General features: G+C 41.7%; 3 protein-coding genes across 3 annotated transcripts in view; 1 reads left to right on the top strand and 2 right to left on the bottom strand.

Moving 5' to 3' along the window:
- The window catches only part of LOC118409153 (zonadhesin-like), a 5,643-nt gene extending 2,229 nt beyond the window's left edge, over positions 1-3,414 (top strand). The window contains exons 5-8 of the mRNA XM_035810022.1: positions 1,394-1,614; positions 2,116-2,215; positions 2,577-2,754; positions 3,183-3,414. Coding sequence (XP_035665915.1) covers positions 1,394-1,614; positions 2,116-2,215; positions 2,577-2,754; positions 3,183-3,370 — 687 coding nt within the window. The 3' untranslated portion in view covers positions 3,371-3,414. The remainder of the gene's footprint in view (positions 1-1,393; positions 1,615-2,115; positions 2,216-2,576; positions 2,755-3,182) is intronic.
- A 785-nt stretch (positions 3,415-4,199) lies between these two features.
- LOC118409744 (caspase-2-like) lies at positions 4,200-6,428 on the bottom strand. Its single transcript, XM_035811027.1, has 4 exons — positions 6,104-6,428; positions 5,688-5,855; positions 5,101-5,210; positions 4,200-4,677 (listed from the first exon to the last, which is right to left on the bottom strand). Exons 1-4 carry the CDS (start codon positions 6,246-6,248, stop codon positions 4,555-4,557), a joined length of 546 nt encoding a protein of 181 aa, XP_035666920.1. The 5' UTR covers positions 6,249-6,428; the 3' UTR covers positions 4,200-4,554.
- A 435-nt stretch (positions 6,429-6,863) lies between these two features.
- The window catches only part of LOC118409152, a 14,585-nt gene continuing 8,158 nt past the window's right edge, over positions 6,864-13,290 (bottom strand). Inside the window, exons 2-7 of the mRNA XM_035810021.1 lie at positions 10,648-10,755; positions 9,781-9,849; positions 8,866-9,126; positions 8,608-8,670; positions 7,513-7,667; positions 6,864-7,064 (exon numbers count right to left, since the gene is read on the bottom strand). Coding sequence (XP_035665914.1) covers positions 6,864-7,064; positions 7,513-7,667; positions 8,608-8,670; positions 8,866-9,126; positions 9,781-9,849; positions 10,648-10,755 — 857 coding nt within the window. The remainder of the gene's footprint in view (positions 7,065-7,512; positions 7,668-8,607; positions 8,671-8,865; positions 9,127-9,780; positions 9,850-10,647; positions 10,756-13,290) is intronic.

The raw sequence follows: 13,290 nt of genomic DNA, 5'->3' as shown, positions 1-13,290 counted from the left end.
TCCATACATTCATCTAGTTTGTCAAAAAGTGTGGTTGTCGGTAGGGGGGCGGTACATGCTGCATACTAGTATATTTTTCCGAGAGGGTGGCATAAGCTCAGCCCAGACCGCCTCAAGACCAGGAATTCAAGGTCAGGGCGGGCTTTAAATGGGATCTGGTTAGAAATGTAGAGAGCAACACCGCCTCCGTGCCTTGAACCACGGTCGTGTCTAAGTGTATTGTAACCACCTATCGACACGAGACCATCAGTGATTGTGTCATCCAACAATGTTTCTGTCACAGCAAATACATCTGCCTTACTGTAGTCTAAGAAAGCTTCTAGCTGGGCTTTCTTTCTTACCAGGCTGCGGATGTTTTGGTGGGCAAACAAAAGACCCTTATGATCAGATTTAACAGGTGCATCTTCACTAACTGTAAAGAAATTCTCAGGGTCGAGAGAAAGAGAGTCACCATCTACAACATCTGGCATAGCAGAGCATTTACGACAAATCCAGTTATCTGTCATGTTGTTTACATCAGTTACAAATGCACAAGTGGTGTGAAACCGGGTTTCGCATAAGTCACAAGAAATGCCATTTCCTACCCTTTTCAAACACAGTCCACACGGGAACCTTGCAGTCCTAGGTCCGGGGTTTGGGGAGACATCGCCAGACAACAGTATCGCCAGGCAGGAGAGCAGATTCAAAACTTGTCTGACGTTTCTTGTTCCAGATGCCGACGGTGACAGGAGTCTCAGTCCGTACAAACCAGGATTCACTTTTGCGTTGCACTTGCAGGTTTTCAGTGTCATCCAGTTTCCAGTTTCAACATCTACTTTGTTTAGAGTCTTTTCCCAGCTGGGAACAGTCGCAGGGCGCGGCAGAACCGCCAGGAGTAACACGGTTGCAAACAAAGCCCTGGGGATGCCTAGCACGACAGTGCCCCTCACAACAGTAGAGATAACTCGAATGATAAACATGATTTAGACAAAGTTAGAACTTGCTAAAACATTTCAAAGGCTGTTACAAATATTTCAAGTATAGAGACGAATGGTCGAAACTACAACCCAAGATGGATATTTCCTTCCCCTTATCTAACTGTCTAAAACTGACCAAAACAAGACAAAAAAGTTAATGGAGACCAAGAAAGAATACTTATCTATACAACAGTGAAGAATTTGGTCTCGGATGACAAAATTTCAGAGCGATTTACAGCAGATTGGAGGTAAGAATTTGGCAGGGAATCAAATAGCAGCCATCTTGGTTCACATTGATATGCAAAACTATTATACGAGATACGTGTTCTATGCTTAAAAAACAACACAACAGTGCCGCAGTGAACGAAACCCGCAGTACCGCACCGGTACCCTAAGTGCAGTGACATACCACCTTAACGTATTTACTAACGTCACAGAAGCGGTGGATCGTATACTCAGACACTGATAAAACTATTCACAAATCTAAATATTTTATCTCAGACACCTTCCCGTACGTGGTGCAGCTGAACCAGCCGCTGTACGTGCAGGTCCAGGTCCTGACTCCCGACCAGGATCTTCAGCTGTTCGCGGAAAACTGCATGGCCACTCCGTCAGCCAACATACTGGACCCCATGTCTTACACATTCATCAGCGATGGGTAGGCATTGCAACACAAATATCATTCATAGCAATGTAAAATATTCTTTTGAACTTTGAATATATACTATGTCTTAACCGACTAAGTGAAGAAATGATGAAAATAATATTAACGCATTTGTTGTACTCTAAAGGATGTCATCCGCGGCAAGTACTAGTTGCTGAATATCTCTTGCTGTGTACGATTCCAAAATAGACACGGTTAATGGTATATATATATATGTCAGGATAGAGACTCCGATCTGATAGAACCGGCCAGAGATCACGATCGGAATTTTTGTCGACAGAGACACCGATCCGGATCTCTGCCGGTAGAGATGCCGATCGTAGTTTCTGTCGACTGAGACTACGATTGGGATCTCTACCAGCAGAATCTCCGATTCTGACAGATCGTAGTCTCTACCCTGACATGTATATATCCTATCGCCTTCCAGAACTTGTAGTTTTCTAAATATATTCAGATTAACTTCATCGTTTGTTTAACTGTTTCTGTTGACTCCAGATGCCCAGTAGACAGCACTTTTCTGTCACTCTTCTCAAGCAGCCAGAAACAGGAGCGCTTCAGTATCAACTCCTTTGCTTTCGTCGAGGACTACCCTGAGGTAGTATCTCTTGTCACGATTGACCTACTATGTTCTTACCATATTCTAACAATCAGCACATGCATGTGTATTCTAAAATAATCTTTTGGTTCTGTTATCATTTTATTAGCAGTGCAAAGGACAGGATAACGAACTTCTTCGTATAGAATCAAATAACCAACCCAACACAACTGAGGACATTTCACCGAGAAAAAAATATGAAAACCCGCAATTAGCCTGCCTAAAATTGCACTCCTACCGGCCCGTCCTACAATAGGAGGGGTCATCAACCCCAGCCAGCGAGAGATGTTGTAAACACAGGCTATCACGCAATATATTCACAAAGAATTATGACACCATTAGCAATATGATTTTCCTACAGGTGTACTTGCACTGCACAGTGATGGTGTGTAACTCCACCGACCCGACCTCCCGGTGCGCTCAGGGTTGCCTGCCGCCTCCAGTCCGACACAGGAGGGCTGATCTCGGTGCCGAGCCGCGGTACAACGTGTACAAGGGTCCCATTCTGAACCCTGGGTACAAGCGACCAAGTGACATGGGTGTGTACAACAACAGTGGTCAAAATATTAGGGGCAAAAAGACATTTCGGTACCACCATTTCAGCAAACTCTCCTTGTGACTTAATATATCTGTGGTATAAATTTTTACGTGATTGTGACGCCATACTGGTATATTGGATTTATACCTACTTCCAAAAGTATCACACTTTGATTTTACCAGTTTCGTCCTTCAAACCATGGTGAAAAAAATCAAACAACTAAAAGATTAGGCATGATTTCAATTTTTGGTGATCCTCGTAGCATGTTCTACTGGCTTGTAGATTTTAATTAAGAATACTGATGACTGATTCAGGCCCCCAATTACTTGTGATGGGTCTGTATTAAGTACATTCGACTCACAAGGAATTTCCAATCTATCTTTGTGCAATCCTGTACGCAGAATTCACTATGACCTTTACCCCCCACAGACGTTGCAGAAGAAGTTGAGGATAACCGTGGAGCCCGGGTTCCTCCCGGTGTCGTGACGTCACTGGTTATTGCTGTTGGACTGCTGCTGTGTGCTGTCGTCACTTTGGTGGGCGTCATCGCCTACATGCGCATGCGCACAGTCCGCAAGGAGCTCTACATGGCTCTGCCGACTGATGACCTGGAGTGAATGACCTCGCCTCTTTTTGAGATTTTACGCCCATGTTTGGCTTTATTTGCGTGCTCTGTCTGATTCAAAATTTTGCAGTCTAGTTTTATTTCTTCTTTCTATAGTTGACTCACTAGTCGCCCAATGATCAAAATTTCTTTTCAAATATTGAGAGCATTTCCGTCTTTTTAGTTCATCCATAAGAGATATGATTCTTCGTTGTGGCCTTTAATTCGCTGATATGGCTTTATTTGCGTTCACCTTTAGCTTCACATGTTTGTAATCTACACACAGTTTGTTGTCTTCTGCCAGTAGTTAATGTGATAAACAAACAAACAACAGACCAACAATGTAGTCTTAAACACCCTTTCGAATACCAGGTGCATGTCTATTTTCTTTGAGTTCGTTTGATAAATCAAAGGTACCATTTTTAATATCTTCATAAACTGCAAATATGGTCTGTAGTTGTCATCATCACTGCGATGGCATGCAGAATTCACTGACTATAACATTCCTTTGCTGAATTTCCCACCTTTATTTCTCCTTTAATAGTAGAAGTTTTTCACCAATGGAACAAATCCCCTCTTCGTTATAGCCTAGAAGCATTCCTTGTATCACATATAAAGTCTTTGATTCTTGAATAAACATGTCGTTTAGAACAGTTATTATGACTAGTCTGGTGAACCAATATGACACATCCATTACACTACATTACATATTCAACCAAACTGTATTGAGTTTTATGTAAGAATGAATTATTTGTCTTATTGATTGACAGGTCAGTTCGGTGGGAATCCCAAAGTACAATGGTGTTGCTAACTCTTGTGCATTTAACATTAATGCATAACATATTCTTTCCATGTTATAGAAAGCTGAGCAATCATTTTTTTATCATCACATATCAATTAATCATCATTGACGCTACATGATGGTAAATTCCAACTTTAAACTAAAAGGTACGTAACGCAATATGATAAAGCAAAATGAATGAAAACTAGCTTAAGCCACCATCTTAATTTTTACATGACCAATTCCTTTTTCTGACACACGTAACTTCGCACCAAAATATAAAAGCCTGACAAACTAGAGCAAATTGGTAAATTTCTTGTTTTACTTCTGAAGTCTGACACCACCCATTACAAAGGTTATCCAGTTAGTTGAATGCGTTTTGTTTGTTTGCGTTATGACACCACTGTTGTCCTCTATTACAAGCCAGGAAAGAAGTACAGAGGCTTGAGCAGACTGTGATCAAACTCGGCCTTTTCCTTGCCCCCGTGGTCAGGTGTACCTGGGCAAAATGCTGTTCGCTTGGACACGTCCTCGATCACCTTGTGAAGAAAGGAAATAGATAAAATCACTGCCCATCATATTTGTTGGAGGTAAATCGGCAATGGAACAGAAATAGTAAAAAAAACAAGCCATTTAAGATATTTCAGCAGATTATTAGGTATTCGTTATTTTAAAATTTTTATGTTCTTTTTTTACTCTCTGTTTTTCTAAGAAATACCGAGAATGACACTGCCTGTACATGTAGAAAAGAAGTCAAACATTCAATAGCTTGGATAGGAACAGATTCATTTGTTACACCACTTGTATTATCATTCTCTTTCTTACGTTATACCTAATTCATATATTTCATAGATTGTTTAATTGGAATTAACCCTTGGGCATGGATTTGCAGTAAAATCATATGAAACGGATGAATTATATAAGGAACCAAAAAGTCTTCCTAAAGGGATTTGCATTCTCACGTTTTGCATCATCTCCCTCAGACTCTTGTCCTTGGCGTGCTCCATGAACACCTTGGTGATGTCCTGGATGAACCAACTGCCATTCTCCCTGTTCCTGAATGACTTATACCCTGGAGGAATAGGACATTGTAAACAATAAAAAATACAGGTTAAGGTGAAGATAGTCCCATAGCCTTAGGGGCAGTGGGCTGCTATCCACTAGAGCACGGTATTAGAAGGTGATCCTAATGTTAGCAACGTAGCAGTTTGTACCGCAATAGGTCTGCTTTAGGAAGCTGTCTGTTTTATTGGCCCACCGTCGACAATATAACACATTGCTTTAAACACTTTCACCCACCTTTTTTCCATTACCAACAACACGTGAATACGACAATTCTACTAAAATCACAAAACCCACTCATTTGGCAGAATGTTGAACAATTGGTTGCCCACTGCCTCCAGAGAATGCGGCAATAGTAAACGTAGTCACGTGACTATAACATGTGGTTCATTACATACATAAGTGATATGTATTGCATTGCTCTGCTTAATCGTTGATGCTGCACATGTCATTAACCTTATTCTGCAAAAAAAATCAAACTATTTACCTGGTTGTGTGGCGTACCCACAGAGCATGTCGGTCCTGGTTGTCTGTGAGTCTTGCAGTGGCCCATCGCTCTCATCCTCGGGGAGGTGCAGGAGGTTTCTGATCTCGCGCTTAAGGTTGACCTTAACGGCAGGCTCTGGGCCGTCCGGTTCGTCTTTGTCAACCTTCGCTGTAAGAGGAACAAAATATTTCCACTTTTCGTAGCTTTAAGATTGAAAAAATACAGAAGAGATTGGAACAACCCTCACTGTTTGTTCGAGTAAACAGACCGTTTTGTTTGCTTCTAATAGTACAACTACGATAAATCCAAATGTACGTGTATGTTTGTTGTTTGTGTGTGTGCATCTGTGTTTTGTGTGTGTGTGTGTGTTTGCAGCAAATGAGAAACCTACGTCCTAGAAATAATGAGAAACCTACATCCACGGCAAGCTTGGATGAAGAACAACTTTGGTTTCCCCTTCAGACGAAGGCAGTTCTTGTTGTCAAACATGCTGAAGATTTCGTCCAGCTGCACGGGGACGCCGTCGGTTCCGAAGATGACGCCTTCCTCCCCATGTGACATGAGCACCACGACACAGCAGTCCTTCTGTTTGTGGTCCTTACGCCGAGAAAACTCACGCACTTCGTTTGTTATCTCCTGTAATGTATGAAAGGAAATGTTAACCAACTAACTAATCACTATGTGTGTCTATTATGCAGACGAGATTGTTCAAAGCAAGGTCACGAAACCACTTCAAGGTAATTAACTTATACCCCCTCTCCACTAGGACGGCGCTCTCGCCGCGCTCTCTCTGCGACCTAAAATTTGACAGATCGCTTAACGAATTGTATCGAAAAGAAACGAATCTTTTGACGATTTGTGTGTTTTGCTGTCTTCTCAGTCACACTTTTACATTTTGTATCATATACCCATTGTGAAAGCGAAGGTTCCACATATTCTAATAAGGTCGCAGTGAGCGCGCAGCGCGATCGCCGCCTAGTGGAAAGGGGGCCTAAGAAGTTGGAAACGGAGATAGCGCGCGCGGTGGACATTTGTTTTGAAAGCTGATAAGTTGTAGACAGGAGGAAAACAGGTGTTGTCGAGAGAGTTCCGTAATTTTGCTGTCCGGGGAAAGAAACTGTTGAAGGATTTACCGTATAAAGAGATAATTGGATAGATAGAGAAAGTGACAACTGATCAAGAAAATAATTCTTGGACACAAACTTCAGCTTTCTTGTCTTCGAGAATGTGGGTTTCAAATGACAGTCCCTTCAACAGAGCGGTGATGTTGCTCAGATCGACGGCAGCACCTCTCCGATAAGGCAGATTTGTGAAGTTCGTGTTGTTGAGAATCAAGGCGCATCCTCGTGGCTTGCTGTTCATTCTGTAGGGGCTTTTCTGTGTTCAGAAATAAACAGCAATGATCACAAATACCTACAGTGTTGTCGTATCCCCTTCTTTTAACTTGCTTCTAAATGGATAAAAAAGTCCAGCCCCACTTGACATATGCTAGCTAAAATATCAGCAAAAGTATTGCAATTTCAAGACAAAAGAATAAGTTCCATATTTGGCCCCTTTGCAAAGATATATCCACTATTGGGACCGCGAATCAACCCTGACGGCGAGTTAACCCTGACGGCGAGTCAACCCTGACGGCGAGTCAACCCTGACCGCGAATCAACCCTGACGGCAAGTCAAACCACTATTGCTCAAAAAGAGGCTGTGAATCAATACCTGTCTTCGATATTCAAAACCATCTTGTGACGTCAAGCAAACATAAAGACATACGAAGGATTCTTTTCCACAGCTATCTGTTAAATGACGTTGTATTTTGCACTTAGCACACCTCATTCATGATTTTCTCCCACAGGTCCTCATCGCAGGCTTTTACTTTCACGTCGATGTTGCCATCGCCCTCGTCATCTGGGGCCGCCAAGTCTCCATCAGCTTCAGGTTCAGCTTCCTTCTTGTTCCTTGTCTGGAGACGTGGTTTCGGAGGATCTGTAGTTTTATAAAGATTGCATAGTTAAAACGTCAATGGAGTATTTATAGTTATCATGTTGCACTTCAGTGCATTTTTGCATATCTCTGGCTATGATTGTCGTCCTCGAAGTAGAAGAAGTCGTAGCAGTAGTAGTTGTACTAGTATTAGCAGTCGTAGTTGTAGTAATAGTAGTCGTAGTGCTACTAGTAGTAGTGGTAGACATAGTAATAGCAGTAGCGTTAATAGCAGTCGTAGTGGTAGTATTAGTATGTAGTACGTGTAGTAGTAGAAGTAGTAGTAGTAGTACATGTAGTAGTAGCAGTCGCCTAATACACTTCCATCACACGGCTAAAGTGATTGAAACCCCCCAAGAAATTGTGAAAACAATAAAATTCACCTGCTGTTGGTTTGGTTTGATTTATTAAGATCTCCATTAGTGATAAATCACTAGTCTTCCTGGAGTCCATATTAAAACAATACAAAATAAAAGCAACAGAAATATACAACAAATTATAACTTTGAACTAACAGAAAGCAAACATAGGATGAACTGAAAATCAGTGATTGACATACGTCAAGTAAAATCAACTGTGTTCCTATTTATACAACAAAATGTCTATTTGAATTAACAGAAAACTTGATAAGGTTAACTCAAAATCGGAGTGGGAGAGGTCGGAGGTGAAACAAAATCAAATGTAATTTGTACTGAAGTAATGAAACAAAGCAGTATTTGATAACATATACATCAAAATAGCAAAAAGAATCAATAATAATCCCCTATTGGCCCGTCATCGTGGCCTATGCTGCTTGGTCCGACACCTCCTGTAAGTGACAATTTACTTATATCATAATCTTATCGCTTTAACATGCCATGCCAATAATATAATGTCTCAATACGAATTACAAATTATCAAGTTTTCCGCTAATAAGCATTGGTAAAAGCTGTAGAGAAATTTACCTGCAGCTTCCCTCAAAGCCTTATCTATATGCCTGGCTTCTGGCGTCGGCTCCTCTTCCAACTCTGTTATAAAGGTTACAAGTAGATTTCAAGGTTATTGTACGAGTATTTCATGTCTTTGCAGTCACAGTTGTCGAGGCTGACCAAATGAATTTTGCCTTATCTTTAGAGATATAAAGATTTAGATTAAAAGAAATGACCGCGGTGATAAATTTTCTTCGAAGTTACAGACATGTTTGCAGGTAAAAAATCTCATACCAGGGTATTTTTTCTTTAGATCCTTCACAACCGCCCCCAGATCTGCATCAGTCAGAGCCTCCATCAGCACGCCCATGGTCGCATCGCCTCCTTTCCGCCGCTGCCACTCATCCAGCATGTCTCCGCAACGTGATATGTCATCACTGTTTCTGCCGGCCATGTTAGTGATAATCGGAGGGTCAAATCCAAGAAAGCCGGCCAGATCCTTCCATTTGTTGCTTACCTCGCTCTTGATGTAGAAGATGTACCTAAATGGAATGACTAAAAAGGAATGGAATTTGTTAAATCGTCTCACGGTCATTTTTTTAAAGTCAATTTTCAAATTAGGGGGAAATGACTGACTATTTTTCTGGGTATGGTTAAAAAAACGAGTGTCGTTGTCATCGTGATCTGTACTGCTTGGTTCGGCACCTCCTAAAATGAGAGTTGATTTAGTTTTATAATCTAGTCGCTTCAGTAACCTGCCAAGTCAGTGATATTATGTTTCAATAAGTTGTACAAACTATCAAGGTATTCTCCTGTTTTATCCAAGCAAACTACGTGAGATATTTTCCTTTACAGGGACTAGAGACGTAAATAAATTCAGTTTCTACGGCATTGGTCATCTATTGCCTTGTCGGTCGGTCGTTCATATCTTTAATAAGCAAGATCTGACATGATGGGAGAGTTTTTCTTGGCCACTCATGATTAAGGTCGAAGAATTTCTCTCTGGCCGTGAAGGTAAAGTGACATCCCGAGGACAACTTGCTGACTAGTAAAGAGCACAGTGTTTCATGGTATTGTAACAGTAACAGGATTAATAGTCAATAGATTGATAGTCTACGAAATCAAGTGACAACCTATAAATTTTCATGAAAGATGACAGATTTTGTAAAAGAAACTGTATGTAAAATTTATTTGGCACATGGTCCCTACCGCTCTTCTGACGTATTTTGTTAGACTTTGTCTCAGGACCGCTGCCGTCAGGCTCCGCTGCTGCCCCTTCTGAAAACATTGTACAAGTTCAGCATAAGTTCACTATTGACCAAGCTGGCAAGAGTCATCGATCTTAGAGACAATGTGCTATGATGTGATACTTTTGTTGTTCTTACATTGCTGTTTGGTATTTTTCACTAGTCCTTTGTCGAATAAATCGCAGGCCTATAGGCTGCGTGACGAATGTTTTCCTGTGGACTACAGAATTGGTTTTAATTATGCTAGTCATTAGAGAAGCTAATGTAGTTCTAATAAACGATTTTTGATAATAAAAACGTTTGTGTGTGAGCAAGCCTCAGCCACATACCTGTAGCCCTCCTCTTGCCTGAATTCACATACGAGTTGATGTATATTTCGGGAAATTTTGCAAATCGGACATATACATCACACAGTTAGGCTAATAGTATGTAATCATATGATATGTCATATGTCCAAGTATCCTAAATGACATGCAGTGATTTATAAACTGCCCTAATTGATTATGCAAATTAGTCTCTGATTTGCATGACTGGTATTTAATTATGCTTATGAAACCAATTAGATCATCAAATACGTTGTATGGTAGCACATAGGTGAATTCAAAAATATTTGCTGCATAAATTGCTGGGCGAGCACTGATTCAAGTTGTTTATAGACAAACATGAATTAAAGACAACTTTTATCAAAAATATCATTTTAGTTTTTTTTTAGCATTTTAAGGTAATCCCTACAGTTTTGAAATTACATATTTACTCGAGTAAAATTACTCGAATTGACAACCTGAACCCCAGCCCTACCTAACATTTACGTCTCTGTACATGTACTCACCCGTGGATGTACACACTCCTGCACTTTGATGAGGCAGCTTTGGTCGTTTTGCTGGAGAATCTGGGAGATCCTCGTCAGATGAATCCGATTCGTTCTGCAGATTTAAGACTAAAACTCAACTCATCAGTATTAGTATCTCGTAACCGAATGAATGATTGGATACTTGATGCATTCCAATATCTTTTCAGTTACATCCAAACAACATGTCGGTGTCACCTACATGGTACGTGTGGTCACTGAGCCTAATGGCGTGGACTTTGTTCAATTTGAAACAATCTGTAGTAATTGACAGGACTGCCATGGTTTTGTTCAAGAAAATAAAAACAAGTCGTTTCGAGCGAAATGCCTGTAACATGAACACCACGAGATCCCCTGAACTTATGTCCTCAATGGTCCATCCTTTTAGGCGGATGCCACGGTAATATAAACAGGTGCATTCATCTTACCAAGGAGGAAGTCTTGTGTAGAACACAAGCACGCACAGTGCAAGTCTCAATTTACAAAGAACTCTTTTGCTGCTTATTCAAAGGTGAATATTGGCATTGAAACTAGTTAACATACACACTCGTGACGTGTTGGTCTAACAACACCACATACAACCAAATGTGTACACCAAAACACGAATACGCAAAACGTAATGACACATGCGATCACTTCAAATGTTCGTATTGTTAGTATTCAACTCTTTTCATGTTCATTCAACCGTGAATCTCGAAAGTGAAACAAAATTTAGTAAGGTATGCCTCGTGATATGTTGGTCTAGCGACACCAACCGTTACGTACAGTAGCATACTGCATGTACATAACATATGTACATGATACACACGTAAAATGCACGTTTCGTCTTTTATCGAATCCTTTCCATGCTTACTCAACCGTTATGTTGACAATAAGACTAGTTTAGGTCTACAGCAGCTCATCTCGGAGCGTATGCATCGCAGACTTTTCGCTCTGAAATTTTCTCTGAAACTTTCTGAGTTTTTGCTCACGTCTTTTCTCTAACCTTGCCGGACGATTTGAACACGCTTGTTCCTAGTTTCGTTTTGCTGGCCAAGCCGCTACTTAAACGCCCCGTCGGCGGAAACCTCTTCCCGTCCAGCGGAGCCAGCGCGCCAAGATCCCGGACACGCCGGACCCGTCCCCGGAGCCAGTCAGTCAGGTCCCCGTCGGATCATTTCTCGGTGCCGGTCAATCACGTCCCCGCTCCGTGATCACTCCCTACAGAGCCCTTGTGAGCCCCCCAACATAAGACAGAATCTACGCGGTCACAAGCCGGATTTCCTCCGAACTCGTTCCTACAAACCGGCGGAAGCGCTTCGACAGTGCTCGGACAACGTACTCCCAGGCCGTTGACTGCCTGAACTTATCCCGTCTTCAGCTCAGAGAGGCGAACATCCGGTCAGCACCGATCAACTAGCCGAACCTTTCTTCAGTGACCAAACTCAACTCCACGGTGAGCTGCCATATTGTTGTATCTTGTTACAAACTTGTACTTTCATGGATACTTCAACTACGAACATTGCCATTACCGGACACTCTTTTGTATCCCGACTGAAGTCATTTGTCCGGCGTCGTACTACGACAGCCTCCGGACGAGCAATTTGTCCTGATTTTTGGGTATCTAACGTAGACATTCAGTTTCATGGCGCGCCGGGCTGCACCATCCCAAAATATTACGCTAGTGTGCTCCCGATTCTGCAGCAAACCAGTCCTCACATTGTGTACGTAGAGCTAGGGCACAACGATATCTGTAGACGCCAGTGGGCTCCGGAAACCATAGCTCATGATCTAGTAGCTTTAGCACGTAAAATCTCTGAAATCCATTCAGTCCGACAGGTGATCCTAGCCGAACCAATCTGGCGATTGAAATCCCCCCGAAACATGCCGGACTTCCATTCACGCATCCATGATTTCCGTAATGAGTTTCGTCCCCTAGTCGACGCCACCCCATCCGTTCACAAATGGTACCACGCAAAGCTGTGGCAGAAAAACCCTAACTATTTCGTTGCAGATGGTCTCCATCTCAGTGACCTAGGCAATCTGCAATATTACCGAAGCGTTCGGGGAGCATTAATCCCACATTTACCTTCTCAGTAAACTTTATCTAGCGACCTCCATGTGTTTTAGATAGCGGAAGCGTTGGGTAGTTCAGCCTCGCCGCATTTCGCGCCTTTCTGGGCGTCTTAGTTGCTCACAATTGGTGAGCTGTCTGGTGGTTAGATTTGTGAGCTTTAACCTGAAAACAATGTTGTTTGTATTTTCCCACGTCTGACAATGTCATGATATTTGGATGTCCATAGCCCAGTACGCGTTCAACATGCTGTGTATCCCCATGGGAATTACCCCCTAAAATATCATGTGACGTCATTTGTATTACTGTTTCTCTGATGTGACTCAGACTGTTTGTTATACTTATTTGTTTGTTTTCCCGTACGAGGAATAAATTGTTATACCTGCCAAACCCGATCTTGTCTCAGACCACATCTTTATTCTCCTGGTGTCGGCAAAATTCATGAATTGTAAAACACTTTTTTGCGGAGTAAAAACAATGTTTTGAAAGGAATGAATGAGTGCCGACCGAAATAACAATAGTTTTACTCATTGCGGTCCCCCTTTGTAATCAGTCTATCTGCATAATTCATC

This window comes from Branchiostoma floridae, chromosome 2 (assembly GCF_000003815.2).
Source record: "Branchiostoma floridae strain S238N-H82 chromosome 2, Bfl_VNyyK, whole genome shotgun sequence".
NCBI classification, from domain to species: domain Eukaryota; kingdom Metazoa; phylum Chordata; class Leptocardii; order Amphioxiformes; family Branchiostomatidae; genus Branchiostoma; species Branchiostoma floridae.
This window is presented reverse-complemented; position numbering and strand designations above follow the sequence as displayed.